This window comes from Cuculus canorus, chromosome 9 (genome assembly GCF_017976375.1).
Source record: "Cuculus canorus isolate bCucCan1 chromosome 9, bCucCan1.pri, whole genome shotgun sequence".
Taxonomy (NCBI): domain Eukaryota; kingdom Metazoa; phylum Chordata; class Aves; order Cuculiformes; family Cuculidae; genus Cuculus; species Cuculus canorus.
Genome location: NC_071409.1, coordinates 20,004,929 through 20,018,462, shown reverse-complemented (window position 1 = coordinate 20,018,462; position 13,534 = coordinate 20,004,929). Strand labels below are relative to the sequence as shown.

At 39.2% G+C, this 13,534-nt stretch overlaps 1 protein-coding gene across 2 annotated transcripts in view; it reads left to right on the top strand.

Annotated features, from left to right (window-relative positions):
* Positions 1-13,534, top strand: part of FNDC3B (fibronectin type III domain containing 3B) — a 198,013-nt gene that overhangs the window by 85,872 nt on the left and 98,607 nt on the right. For both annotated transcript variants that reach the window (XM_054074615.1, XM_054074617.1), the window contains exon 4: positions 10,875-10,951. In XM_054074615.1, coding sequence (XP_053930590.1) covers positions 10,875-10,951 — 77 coding nt within the window. The remainder of the gene's footprint in view (positions 1-10,874; positions 10,952-13,534) is intronic.

The following is a 13,534-nucleotide window of genomic DNA, read 5'->3' as shown; positions in this document are numbered from 1 at the left end:
ATTTTAGGGGAAAGAAATTGAAGTTGGAAAGACTTCCAATACAAATGCAAGTGGGCAACAGAAGGTACTAGCTGAAGACTTTGTGGAGCTTCAGTCGTTTGAGATGCTGAAGAAGGAACTGGGCAACATCAGTTGGAAGAGGCTTAGGTAGAGTTGGTTCTCACAGGGAAGGGGAGAGCTGTGCTCTGGCAGCTCCCTATTAATTTGTATGCCACACTTGCTGATCTAGAGAATGATATTCTAGTTGAGGCTTCTCTACTCAAGACGTACCTTTTTTTTCTTTAATTCTTAATGAGCTGCTTCAGGATTACAGAAACACTGAAGGAAGAAAGACATGACTTTTTCCGTGGTGTGAGCAAAGCTCATCTGGGAAACCCATGGGCTTGCAAAGAGCATCTGAGCCTTGCAGTGGTTGTCACACTTGGAATTTTAGCTTGTGTTTTTTTCCCCAAGTTACTCTGGTGTACATGCAAAACTGTAATAACTCCCTGCAGAGAGACAAAAAAATATTAAATATATTTAAATTTGATTTTAAGCATTACTGTATGGAAAAAAGGTATTACAAATATGCATGTATTTTATATGTGTAAAATGTGCTTCTACTCAGGAAGACAGCAGTTTACCACAACTTCACAAAATAGTCCACATGTGCTGGAGCACTGATGGTGGTGATGATCCTCCTTCCCCCCCCGCCATGTGATGGAGTGCTTGTTTGTGGCAGGTGGATATTAATTGCTGTGTTTTTGAAGAGCACATTAAAATTGAGAATTTTAGATGATTCACTGAAGTTCAGGATCCAAACATGTCAGGAACAAAACTCGTCAGCCCCTGTCCTGATGACTGGTAGTAGTGTGTCAGTTCTAGGTTGCTTTAGTTTTCACTGGCTGGATGGTATTTCTCACTGTGGGTGGACAAGTAAAGAAAAGCGAACACCTAATTACCGCCTCGTTTGGGGCAGGGAGTTTACCGTGTAACTTCATTGTTGGCTAGGTTTGGGGTCTGCTGCTGATTATACAGACCTTTTGATGTTGCCATGGAAATGCAGGAAATGCAATAATTATGTTACGAATAATTGGAGCATTTTCTTCTATTGCTGCAGGAAAGTGATGTTGTATAATTATCCTACCTTTAATGGAAGTTGTGCTCAAAGCAGATTATTTCACATTTGTATAAACCTGTTGGAGAGAACAAAACTTTTTGCAAATGAAAGCCATTTTACAAATGTGCCAGAATGCTAACACATGTGCACACACTCCCCAGAAAGCAGTGGCATCACTGGAATGTGTTGAAGAGCTCTTTTTTGAAATTGCAAAGGCAAAATTATGTCCATAGATGAATTTCTATCCCTTATGATGTCCTTTATTTTTTTGTCTGTCTACAAGTAAATAACCTCTGATGATAATTGGGCAAATAGTATGCTGTAGTGGGTAACTGCAAATGTTGTTAATAACTGGTGCCAAAAGAAATAATTATTTTGTGATATCCGTTTCCCCTAAAACTGAATTCTGGTTAGGAGTTAGTGCAGTGGTTATATAGGTCTGGTGGGAAGCTCAGTTGCAGAGTTGTGTACAAATCTGGAGGATGCTGATCCTTCTGTTGCTGTTCAAAGCTTTACCAGCATCAAAACTTGGACAACATGAGATTTTTGATTCTAAAATGAAACCTGATGCTGACAGAAATCTCCTGTCGTTTGTATGGTTGGCAATAGTTACTTGAGTTTCTCTCACTTCTGAATTCAGCTGTACAGACTCTTGGAGAGTCCTGCAAAGTCCTGCTGTTTTCTATGCAACAACTTTTCTCTCTCATCTTTCTTGGTAGTGCTGTTCTCGTTGTTCATCCTCCATGGACTTTCTGGAATATTTCTGTCATAAAACAAATGGTTATGACAAGGAAAAAAAAGTTAGTAGATATGAGTAAGACTTCCCCCCCCCACCTAGAGTATTTTTCTATGTGATAACCTACCAGTCTTTAACAGTCCAAACATTTATTTCAGGCTTAAGTATTGTCTTATGACCTAAACCCTATTCTGGGTTTGTATCCAGTTATGTTCTCACAAACTTCCTGTGTGACCCTGCATCAGGCATTTCATTTCTTTGTCCTGCAGTTTTACTTGTGAAGTGAGGAGAATAACAACCTTACTCCAGCCAGATGTTCTGGGGATGGATTTGTGAGTTCTTGTGGGGTAGTATTGTGCTGGGTCATAGAAATGCTTTTATGCTCCTGCTTCAGATGTTGGGATGCCATCTTGGGCTAATGTTCATCATGAAATGAATGGTTCTCAGTTTCAGGTTATTGTATTGTGGCTTGTGTGCTAATGGATTAATTTCAGATGTTTTCAACGTAGTTGGTTATTCTCTTTGTTTCCAATGTAGTCCTAATTTATTTAACAGTATTTGCCATTCAAGTCAACTGATTCTAGACAGATGTTTGTCTCTTGTGTTTTAGTCTAGACATCTATGATTTACGATCTGTAGCCCATCTGGTGAATTGCCATGGGAATATGCTTATTTTCAATGCTTGAAGTATTGCAACATACTCTTTGCAAGTGTTTTTGCAGTAGCGGCTGATGAGCCAACCATCAGAAAAGGTTTATTTTAGCAAAAGAATCCAACTTGTTTGTTCAGATTAGGACAGCAAATTACTCCATTTCTATTCAAAACAACAAGAAAATGTTCCACTCCAAAATGTTGCCCAAAAATTGAAAATTGGGCCTTTTTTAAAATAAGAAACAAAACCCACCTGAGAGAGTAGAAGAACGGACGCAAAAAAACATCCATCTCCCATCTCTGTGGCTGAAAAAGTACACTTCTCTAAGCTTTTCTAAGTACTTTAGTGATTTTTAAATGGTCAAAGTTTCTTGCAGCGTATGAACTTAATCATTGCTGCTGCAAATCGAGGTTAGTAGTGCTCTGTTCTGGTGTAGGACGGCCCTATGCTGTGGGACCAGGTTCTTGTTCCCAGGCGCTTCCTGCTCCCCTTCCAGCCTCCCATCAGTAAGGGAAGCCGTTGATGCGCGAGGGGATGATGTGTCAGGTTATTAAAGAGTCCAGTCTCATCTGGACTCTCCTCCGCTTATTAAATTAGTGAAGGATGATCAGTCCAAAAAGCAAGGTGCAGGATGGCACGTGAGCCCTTTCAGGGGAGGAATGGGACAGTTCTTTATGCTTTCAGAGTAAGTATCTCAAAATGCATCGCACGTAATGTTTGAAATGTCAAATGTTTGCAGTTCGAAAATCTATGAATTCACATTTCTAAAAATGAATATTTAAGCCAGCTTCCTCTTCAGTTCTAGACGCAATACCGACTCTGTGTAACAGTACTACAGGGGCAGCTTCGGACAGGGCATGTTCAGTGCAGCTCATGTATTTTAGTTCATTTCCTGGTTTTATGGGTTACTGCATGATTTCTAGAATATGCCCCAAACAAGAGCACAACATCTGGGAGACACATTGCAAAAATCATGCTGCTGGATAGGAATCTCTTGGTTCCTACCTTAAAGCGTGGAGTGCTGTTGTTTTAACTACAAATTGAACATACTTGAGCCTCCCGCTGTGTGTAGCAGGTCAAGTAGCAAGCACAGGTAAAATAAACCCTTTTCAAGGGCTTTTAGTATTGGCAAAGGTGCTGTCATGTAAATAAGCCAGCAAATGTTCCAGGAGCTGTCTGCTTGATGCATTCGGCACAGACTTCTCTGTGTTCTGATTGGATATTTGTTTGAGTTTGTCTGCACATGTTCAAAGTAGCATTCAAACCCAGACTGTAGATTGAATATTGTTGTAGGGCCTGTGGCTTTGAGTACTGAAGATGCAAATTGCATCATTTGCAGGTTAATGTTAACGGTAATGCACCAAAACTCAGAGACCCCATGTATTTTTTTATAACTTAAATTATTTTTAAATGCTTATGACAAATTATCTTAATAATCTGAGATGAGGTAGAGGGTAAAGGACTGTTAAAATTTGTGATTTCTAATGTAGTCACAGGACTTGGAAAGGATGTTGAAAAAACAGAAAGCAGTCGTTGAAGTTGCAAAGTAGTTTAAGAAATGCATTTTGCCTACGTCAAAAGTGCTTCCATCTCCAGTTTTAAACCCTCTGTTTGTATGTACAGTAGGAGTTCGCTGTGTTCAATGGCTCAGCTATGCAGATGCAGGAAACTTCAGGCTGATAATTTGTTTTGGATGTTTTATTTGCATTTAAGTAGTCATTTAGTGTGGGATCCAAGATTGTTTGAAATCCATGGACCCATTTCTGCTTAACTTGAGGGGGATTGGTAATGCTTTTGTACTGTTCTTATAAGGTGAAAGAATTGCTTCATATGAATAAACTATGATTTGAATAGAAAATAAACAGTTGAGGTGCCAGACAGGGTGAGTGGCCGTGTGGTGGTGTCCTTTTATTCACATCCTTAGATGTAGATGAGGTTGTCTTTAAAACTCGACGAGGATGTATAGAAAGGCAGTTCAAATATCACTGTATACTGCCTTCTTCAGGCATGAACTGGTGCCATGGGGATTAGCCAAGTGCTTTCATTAACACTGTGGCTTGATAAGCTGTATTGATGTTATTTTTCCACCTTTCGTCACCTGTGGCAGGCTGAATGTGACACAGGTGGGATTTTTTTCTGACATTTCAAACCTCTCTAAATGCGTTTTTTGATGCTGACATTTTACCCCTTCAAGTACATAATATTGTAAAAGGTGCTACTTTTTTCTCCCTAACGTGGTGTTGCTTTAATCTACAAATTTATGCTTGTCCAAGGACAAAGTATTCAGGTCTTGGTTAGTGGCAAGTTAAGACCCTCTGTCCTTGTAACTTAGGTAGAAAGCTGGGAGTTGACTCTTCCTCCACCTACTACCATATGTGAGCAGGGTTCAGGCAGCAGCTTTTCTAGGAGAGATTATACCCCAAAATTGTGGTGATATTTGTCAGTGAAAAATATTCACATCTTACTTTAAAGGTTTTTATAAAGTGGTCTGATACACTCGTGTGAGCTTATGCCAGGAAGCGGTTTTGGACTGTGGCTGAAAGGCCAGGAAAAATGCTTGCCACACCTCTGCTGCAAAGGAAGGAAGATGAATGGAAGAATCCAGAATTTTTAGTGTTTTGTTTTCCTTGTCATCACCTTGTTTGGTCAGTAAGCAGCTTTGAAAATAACGAAGTGGAGGGAGAGGACACGTGTGCCTGACAGCAACAGGGAGCCTGTTTGTGCTTGTTTCATTGAGGAAATTGTTCCGGAACAGTTGCTCATCCATGTGAAAAAGCAAACTCTTGGGTCTTGGCCAAGGTCAGCAAGCCCTGGGTCATTTGTTTTAGCAAAGCAGGCCAATTTGCCCTTTAATTATCTTTCCTTTTCATTCTGTCACACCTCTTGCTCCATAGTTTTATTTCCAGAGATGCAACCTTAGTAGTGGAAGGTGTGATACCAGTTTTGTTGTGAATCAGAGGGAAGCATATTTTTTTTGTGGATTACATATAACTTCTCCGTTTTATAAAGTATAATGCATTTATCTGGCTGGATTTAATTTTCTGCTTAGCTAGTGCAGTAGGTTCTTGCTGTTAAAATGAGCAGGATTTTTAAATGTCAAAGTCTCAAACTCACTAAATTTCACGTTGTTTCTCTACTGATGCGGGTACTGCAGTGTGAAATGGTGCATGTTTGCTCGTGTTGCTGAGAAATTTCTGAACTTCAGAGAGTTTTGGGAAACTGCTCTCAAAATGGTAACTTTATAACAAAGCCAGGTAGGGTTTGCTGTTGGTAAGCTATGCAAAATGGTCAGTAGAAACAGGAGTGGAGCATATGTCCATGTGCTGCAGCTGGATCTGAAAAATATTCTACAGTAGACATTATTTAGTAACAAAAAGAGAAAAGAAATGTTCTATAAGCAGTAAGGAAAGGAAAATAGTGTAGTTTTTAAAACTACTTATTTGCCCTATAATGTGAAAAGAAAGAAATAAGAAAGATGTGTTGCTATAGCTGGAGGAACTGAAATACGGATTTTGGCTTCTATAATTTAAAGGGAAAAAACCTGATTAGACTAAAGCAATCTTTAATGCATGTATAAAATGTCACTCCGGAGCAAGAAAAAGGCATCCTTATTGCAGAACTGATTTTATAGAAGAATTTTGAAAGTGTAATGGCTTGCAACAAAGGCTAGACTTAGCCTTGAAAACCTTGGGATGGAAGTTTCTGAAGAAAATTGTGACGTAATTCCTGAAGGAATAAAAATGAGCAGAAAAAAATGACAATCTCTCTCTGATTAAAGCATCCTTATGGCAGGAGAAGTGGGAGACAGAGATGGGTGGGAGACTTTCTATGATGTACAGCTTCGTGTGATGTACCATGAAAAAAGAAGAAATAGAATAATTGTTATTTTTATCATAGAATGGTTTGGGTTGGAAGGGACCATTAAAGGTCATCTAGTCCAGCCCTCCTGCAGTGAGTAGGGACATCTTCAACTAGGTCAGGTTTCTCAGAGCTCTGTCCAACCTGACTTTGAATGTTTCCAGGACGGGGCTTCTACCACCTCTCTGGGCAACCCATGCCAGTGTTTCACCACCCTTGTAAAAATTTTCTTCCTTACATTTGGCCTGAATCTCCCCTCATTTTAGTTTAGAACTAATATCCCCTGTCCTATCACGGCAGGCCCTGCTAAGAAGTTTGTCTCCACCTTTCTTGTAGGCTCCCTTTAAGTACTGAAAAGCCACAATGAATTCTCCCAGAGGCTTCTCTTCTCTAGCTTGGACAAACCCAACTGTCTCAGGTTTTCCTCATAGAGGAGGAGTCAGCCCTCTGATCACTTTTGTGGCCCTCATCTGGACCTGCTCCAACAGCTCCATGTCATTCTTCTGCTGAGGACTCCAGAACTGCACACAGTTCTCCAAGTGAGGTGTCACCAGAGCAGAGTAGAGGGGCAGAATCACCTCCCTCAGCCTGCTGGCCCTGCTTCTTTTGATGCAGCCCAGGATATGGATGGCCTTCTGGGCTGCAAGTGTATGCTGTTGGCTCATGTCCGTTTTTTCATCCACCAGCACCTTCAAGTCCTTCTCCACAGGGCTGCTTTCAATTTCTTCACCCCTCCAGCCTATATTGAACCAGAAGATTGCCCCAGCCCAGGTGCAGGATTTTGTTAGACTGCATGTGCAGGTGTTTTTTTCAAGGCAGTAGATTTGTAAAAGATTTTTGTTGTCTAAAATGGTTAAAATAATTGGCTCCTACGCTGTTGGAGGCATGACAGAGCAGCAGTGGAGAATTGAGCATGTGGCTTGGAAGAGGAGGACAGGCTCGTACTGGTGTGTCAAGCTGTTAATTAGCTCTGCCACAATATGAGAATGAGTTGCCTCTTTTACTGTCCCTTAGTCATTAATATGTGTTAGAAATATGAAAACTTTGTGCTCTTGCAGCTATAGACAAGAGTGATCTGTTACCTGCTTGGCTGATGGGCTTCAGTGCCTTCAGCTGGGGTGGCTCCTCTGCTTTTTCTGTTATTTCAGAGGGGAAACAATTTCCTTGCACCTGCATTTTGGATGGGGCCAGCTCCAGCATTCTGAGGCAGCCCTCCAGAAACTGATGGAGGTGCTCTGTTTTTACAGTGTTGGAGCTCGGGGTGGAATTTGGCTGCTTCCTTTGTCAGTGGAGGTGGCCAAAGCTCTTCTGGCTTGGTTTCATTATGAACCCAGGAGACAGCCTTGGTTTGTTAACAGGTTCGAAAAGTATTAAAGCGAGCTTATTTCAGCGTACAACATCCGTGTTAGAATGGATTGACTTTTCCTCATTTAAATTAATTTTTGTATTGAACCGTGAGCTTCAATTAAAGCTTGTAAAGCTCTAATTCCCTAGAGGACACATTACTTATGTCCAGCCTGTGGATAAAAGCAGCTGAGGAACATCCTTCTCTAAATGTCTACTTATTAACAGTTCAAAGATATTTGACATAACCAAAAATACTCTCACACACCCTGCACCAAGGGTATGGTTTTCTTTTAGTAGTAACTGGGGGGTGGTTTCTCTACAGAATAGTCTTTTCTGGGACTTGGTCATGCTGTGGAGATGGACTCTCTGTTTTACTCCCACTTCAAATTGTTTTGATACCATTGATGAGAGAAATGAAATAATGTATGCTAAAGTCATTTGGCTCGCCTTGAAATCAAAGCACTGGAAACAAAATCTACCTGCAAATCACTAGGCTGTCATTCTTTTAAAACCTGTTATCCAAATGGCTTTAACAGTTTGTGGGTCATACCCAAGGTGAAGAATCATCTTGCATGGTGCACGTTTTGATGATAAAACACGATTTATTTATTTTTATTGGAATGGAAGTGTTACAGTCAACAGTATTGGTTTGGGAGTTTGATTTCTTCATGCAAGTAGATCACTAGTCCAGATGAGCAATTGGCACAAGTTCTAGAAGGACAGATAGGAGGCATGCTGAATGAAGTGTTTCTCTGTTGTCATATAAAGACTGTCTAGTCTGTATGTAGAAACTCTAAAGCTGCTCCATTTTTAAATTTATTTCCCATCAGAGTAGCTATTTTTGAGAAAGACTGGCTAGAGCCTATACGACTGTAAGGAGATCGTGGTTTTGTGAGGGGCTGAAACAGTTGAACATTAAAGCTTTATTCTCTTAACCTATATAACAGTTAAAGTATTGTCGCCTGAACAGGTTAGCGCAGGATTTTTTATTTTATAAAGCCTTTCTTGCTGTTCTTTGGGTTTGAGAAATCACTGACAAGGAATGAATCTTATATCAATGTTGACTATTCATTTTACCTAATCTCAGGCATGTGCTGTCCTGAAGAACTGGACAACATTGAATAATCCAATGTTGACTGAATGCCTCCCTCCAAAGCATCATTGTGTTTGCTGTTATAGATGGTTACATATCAATATACTGTCTGACTTTCCGTAGAGTGAAGCTTGGCAGTGGGTATAAACCAAAGCAGATTGAGAGAGAAGAAAAAACCCATATTCCTGAAAAGAAATTTGCACAGTTTTTTTTGATAGAGAAAACACATTTACTCAAGCAACATTGCTGTAAAGTTCCTTCTGAACCAATTGTTGCTTCATGTTTTTGATGGGTTTAAACAGAGCTATTTAGATGACAACTACCACCCACCCCTAATAATTGCTTACTACTCATGCTGATTCTTTTTTTCATTGACACTAAAAGTATTGACTGTCTGAGGAGACAAATAACATTGAAAGAGCTGTAGAAGAAGGTGGAGGAAAAAAATATGAGCTGAATTAGAAAGCTAAGTAATAATGATTTTTTTTTTCTTATTAGTGCTGTAGTAAAGGTAAAGTTCCTTATGTAGTTAAGCCTGGGGAAGTACAAAGAGCAACAGAACCACACACCTAAAATTGCATTTTTTTTTTTAAATTAAACTTGGGAATTTCCATGTGCTTAACACAGTTAATGATAAATTACCATACTTCAAATCTAGACGTGACTAGTAAACACCATACGTTCTGATTAGACTGTAAATAGCTAGTTAGAGAGAACGAACCAAGATCAGAGGCGATATAAATAGCTCTGGTGGAATCCTATGTGTAACTTACATTTTGAGAGGGTGAGAAGTCGTGCTTATTGTAAGATAAGCAGCCGAAGTATAAAAATGTAGATAGATAGGGAATGCCTTTGGTAATTCAATATGGACAGGTTTTGCTTATATCAGACAACAGGCTGTGGCTAACTTTGCTATTGGGGATTTCGTTTGATTTGTGTAAACTTTAGGAGCAGTGGCTCCTAAAGCCCATGACATCTTGTCGATGCCTGAAGGTTTTGGTGTTTGTGTATAGCTGCCTTGCCTAGAATGTGATACAGCTGGGAGATGTTAGGTGGCTTCTCCATCAGATACAGTTATGAAGTTATTTTACATACTGTTAATCAAAGGTGAAATTCAGTTGACAGTAGCACGGTGCAGAGTTCTGTGAGCTCTTCTGAATAGTTTCACCATGGATATTTTTTAGCCTGTGGGAAATGGGCTAACTAACAGGTTAGGGTAAATACTTTGATATGTAATAAGGAGGTAATGATTTTTTTTTTTTTTTCCCCAAGTAGTAAAATCTCATTGCAACATTTGTCTGGTATTTGGGGGATTCACTTTATTGACTGCTCTGTGTGATGTTCCCAATTTTAATGGCTGAATCAGCGAGCAATTGAGTAAATTATTTCCATTTTTTCTAGACGCTTTCTTTTAGTTGTGAGGTTCTGTTTGAAAAGTTGAATGGTTATGGCACTTGCTTTGTTATACTTGTACTCAGTGCCTCAAAATGGAGCTTGCATGTTCATGGCTGGATTTCGGAGTGGAAACCATAAGCTTCTTGCTTGTATAACCACATTCCAAGGTTAGTCTGAATAGCTGAGATAATGAATTTGGTCTTTGTGCATTCTTAAATGGATAGATAGTTTTTCACATATGTGATTTTTTTTTTTTTTTTTTTTGTGCTACGATTGGACGCTTTCCTTAGGAGCTGCCTAATTCCAAGCTGCACAGTTTCTGCTTTGTTCTCTGCTCCCATGCCTTCAACAAGAATAACTTAACCAGATTTCAGTATAGGAATTGTGGTCTGCTAAAGGACATATTGTGTTACTGCTTAATGCTGTATAAGTTGATCAGTGGGTAATATAAAGTCTGTGTTTTAGCCGGTTTATGATGAAAATATTATTTCAACAGAATATATGGTAAAGTCATTCAACAATGATCTTATTCTCAGAATGATAGCATAAGGCATTTTCCATATACCAGAAATTAGTGGAGCTGCTCATTTTGTTATTGCAGGCTTCAAAAATAAAGCTATTTTTAGTCTTTTTGAGAAATTGTGCATTTTTTTAAACTGAAAAAACTGATAACTTATTTCTCTCTTTCTGTTAGGACCAGCAGAGGTTCCCATGATGTCACCCAATGGATCCATTCCCCCTATTCATGTACCTCCCGGTTATATCTCACAGGTATGTTTTTTGAACTATATGAAAGCAATAGCGTTGATCCATATAGAGAAGTCTACTTGGTTGAAGTTTAATTTAGATATATTAATGAAAATGGTAACACACACTTTCATACTGCTCCTCTTTACTGACAGTGCACACATACATTTGCACAAGTGAGCGTGCACGTGCACACTGGTATGTGTACAGGGCTGGGGTAACACTAGCAAGAGCTTTGCATACAAATGGAGACTATGTGTGCAACGTCTCTCCCTTTGTGAGAGGTGAAAAAGTCGATGTTGTTAGGTGATGCCTTATGTTCTAGTGTGATGGTCAGAAGGAGGAGTAGGGAGACAGCTGGAAATGAGAGAAGGAGAAACTATGCTGTTAATCCTCAGCATCATCCCAGCAAAAATCCTGCAGCATATCAAGAACTGGGAGTTTTGGTTTGTTTTCAAGAATAAATGTGGTTGAATTAGTTAGTTGTGAAAAAAAAAATGGAAAAAGCTTTTCACAAAACTGTGTAGGTTTTGGAACTCTTGAACAGCTACTGCTTTTCTGTGTAAATAACTGCTTCAGATTACCAGATTGTTTGTGTTCCTTCCGTCTTCTTAGAGCTTAGACTCTTTGTGAGTAAGGAAGAAAAAAAGGGTAGATATAAGGCAGAATAGAACAATACAATAAATCCACTGATTTCACCACTTTAATTGAGACCTGGACTGGACTGAAAGCTTCACTACAAATGTACAAAGTATTTCAAATATCCTTCATGAATAGCATAAGGACTTTTCATACATATATTTTGACATCTTGTTAAGCAGAAGATAGATGATGTCCTGGAATTCCTTCTCCTCCCCAGGAAACATGTGAGCTTGTGTAATTCTGAAAAATTGTGGATGGCGTCATAATTAAATCCCACAAAATACTGCAATCGCTCTGTGGTATTTTAAGTTCTGAACGGAGTGAAAACATTCCTCAAGTATGGGGGATGTTGTTAGCCAGTGTAGGACAGAGGGCAGGACGGCAGGGTGGTCTAGGTTCCTCCTGCTCCTCAAGCATCCCGAGGTGGGTGGTTTGGATATGCTTTAGGACAGGATTTGCAGTGCTGTTTAATGCTTTTCACACGCTCACCTAATTTAATAAACTGACCCATGTCATGCAGAGGATTTTTTTTTAAGATTTAGTCTTCATTTGAATTAACTATTACCTTTTTATTATTAAAATGTTTATAACTCTCAGTCCCTATACTGAGACAAATGGTTTGGTATAATTGAAACACTTTTTGCAAAGCAGAGTGGTGAAATCTTCCAGTTGTGTCTCTCTGAGCCCAGTTCCTCTTTAATGCTTTTTGTGGGCACCGTAATTATTCCACTTCAGAAGCGTCTAAGTAGTTTCTTAACCAAAAAAACCCGCCGAAACTCTCTTCTGAAGAAATTTTTTCCAAGGAGCTGGAAATATGATGTAAACTTTTAGGGGAAAACTCTGTATTTAGTGCTTTTTGGCAGCAGAATGTGTGTTCTGCTGTGTGGTGAGTGAGCCTCTTGCCTTTCAGATGGCTTCATATTAAATAGTAGTTGAAAGTGTGTAGTAATCATATTAGTTCTTATTGTACTAAATTTCCCTGCCTTATTTGCTCTTGCCTTTGTCTACTGCCTCATAGTTAAAATCTCTATGTTTTGATAAACAATGAGAATACAAATTTAAACTGACAAGGGAAAGACCATAAAGCAAATTAATGCACATTGAGCTGTGGATAAAAATATATTTCATTTTTGGTTTGGTTTGGTTTGTCCCCAAAGTGTACATTTAAGAGTCGGGCAGAAAGCAGATAACCCTGTGTAATGCTACCTATTAAAAAAAGGCATGAAATCTTTTTTTCTGTTTTGTTGTGCCAAGGCTCTTAGAGCTGCAGGTATTAGCCTTAAATATTACAGTAGTTGTCTAGTGATTCCAACTCTGGATTAAAATGATGCTTCATTACCTTTATTGCTCACAGAGCCGTCTCTGTGTGTGTTGTAAATTGCGATGCTCTGAAAATAAGGAAGGTTGTGCAGGCCTCGTACTCATATGGAACAAGCCAAAAAGTGATGATCCTTTCAAGTTCACAAGCACTGGTCCTGAAGATCTCTATATTCTAGATTTAATCTATCCTTATGTTCTGGCCAGCATTACAGTTGTTCATCTGTCTTGTTTTCCAGATTCAAGGTACAGATTTAGTACTGCTGTTTGTAGGTGATGGATAGCAAAGATAGTGATGCAGACTTGCCAGGGCCAGCATAAACTTGAATTGGCACCATTCATAAATTAAGTGAATAAATAAAATGTTGACATCCAAGTTACTTGCAGATGAGCTCATTCTGTACTGTTTTCTGGTACAGATGGATTTATGAATGAAGTTCCCAATTAGTTTATGAAATTCCTGAAGTACTGGTTGTGGTCCACCCAGTGGCCATGCTTCAGTTCTTGCTGAATGTAGCACACTAAGTTTAAGTGAAATAAGGATTTTTTTTCTAAAGCGATTGGAAATTAATGCCACACTACCATATTATGCCCAGTCTGTAAATGTGTATTACAGTATGAGAGTGATTGTATTCCTTTAACTGGAAC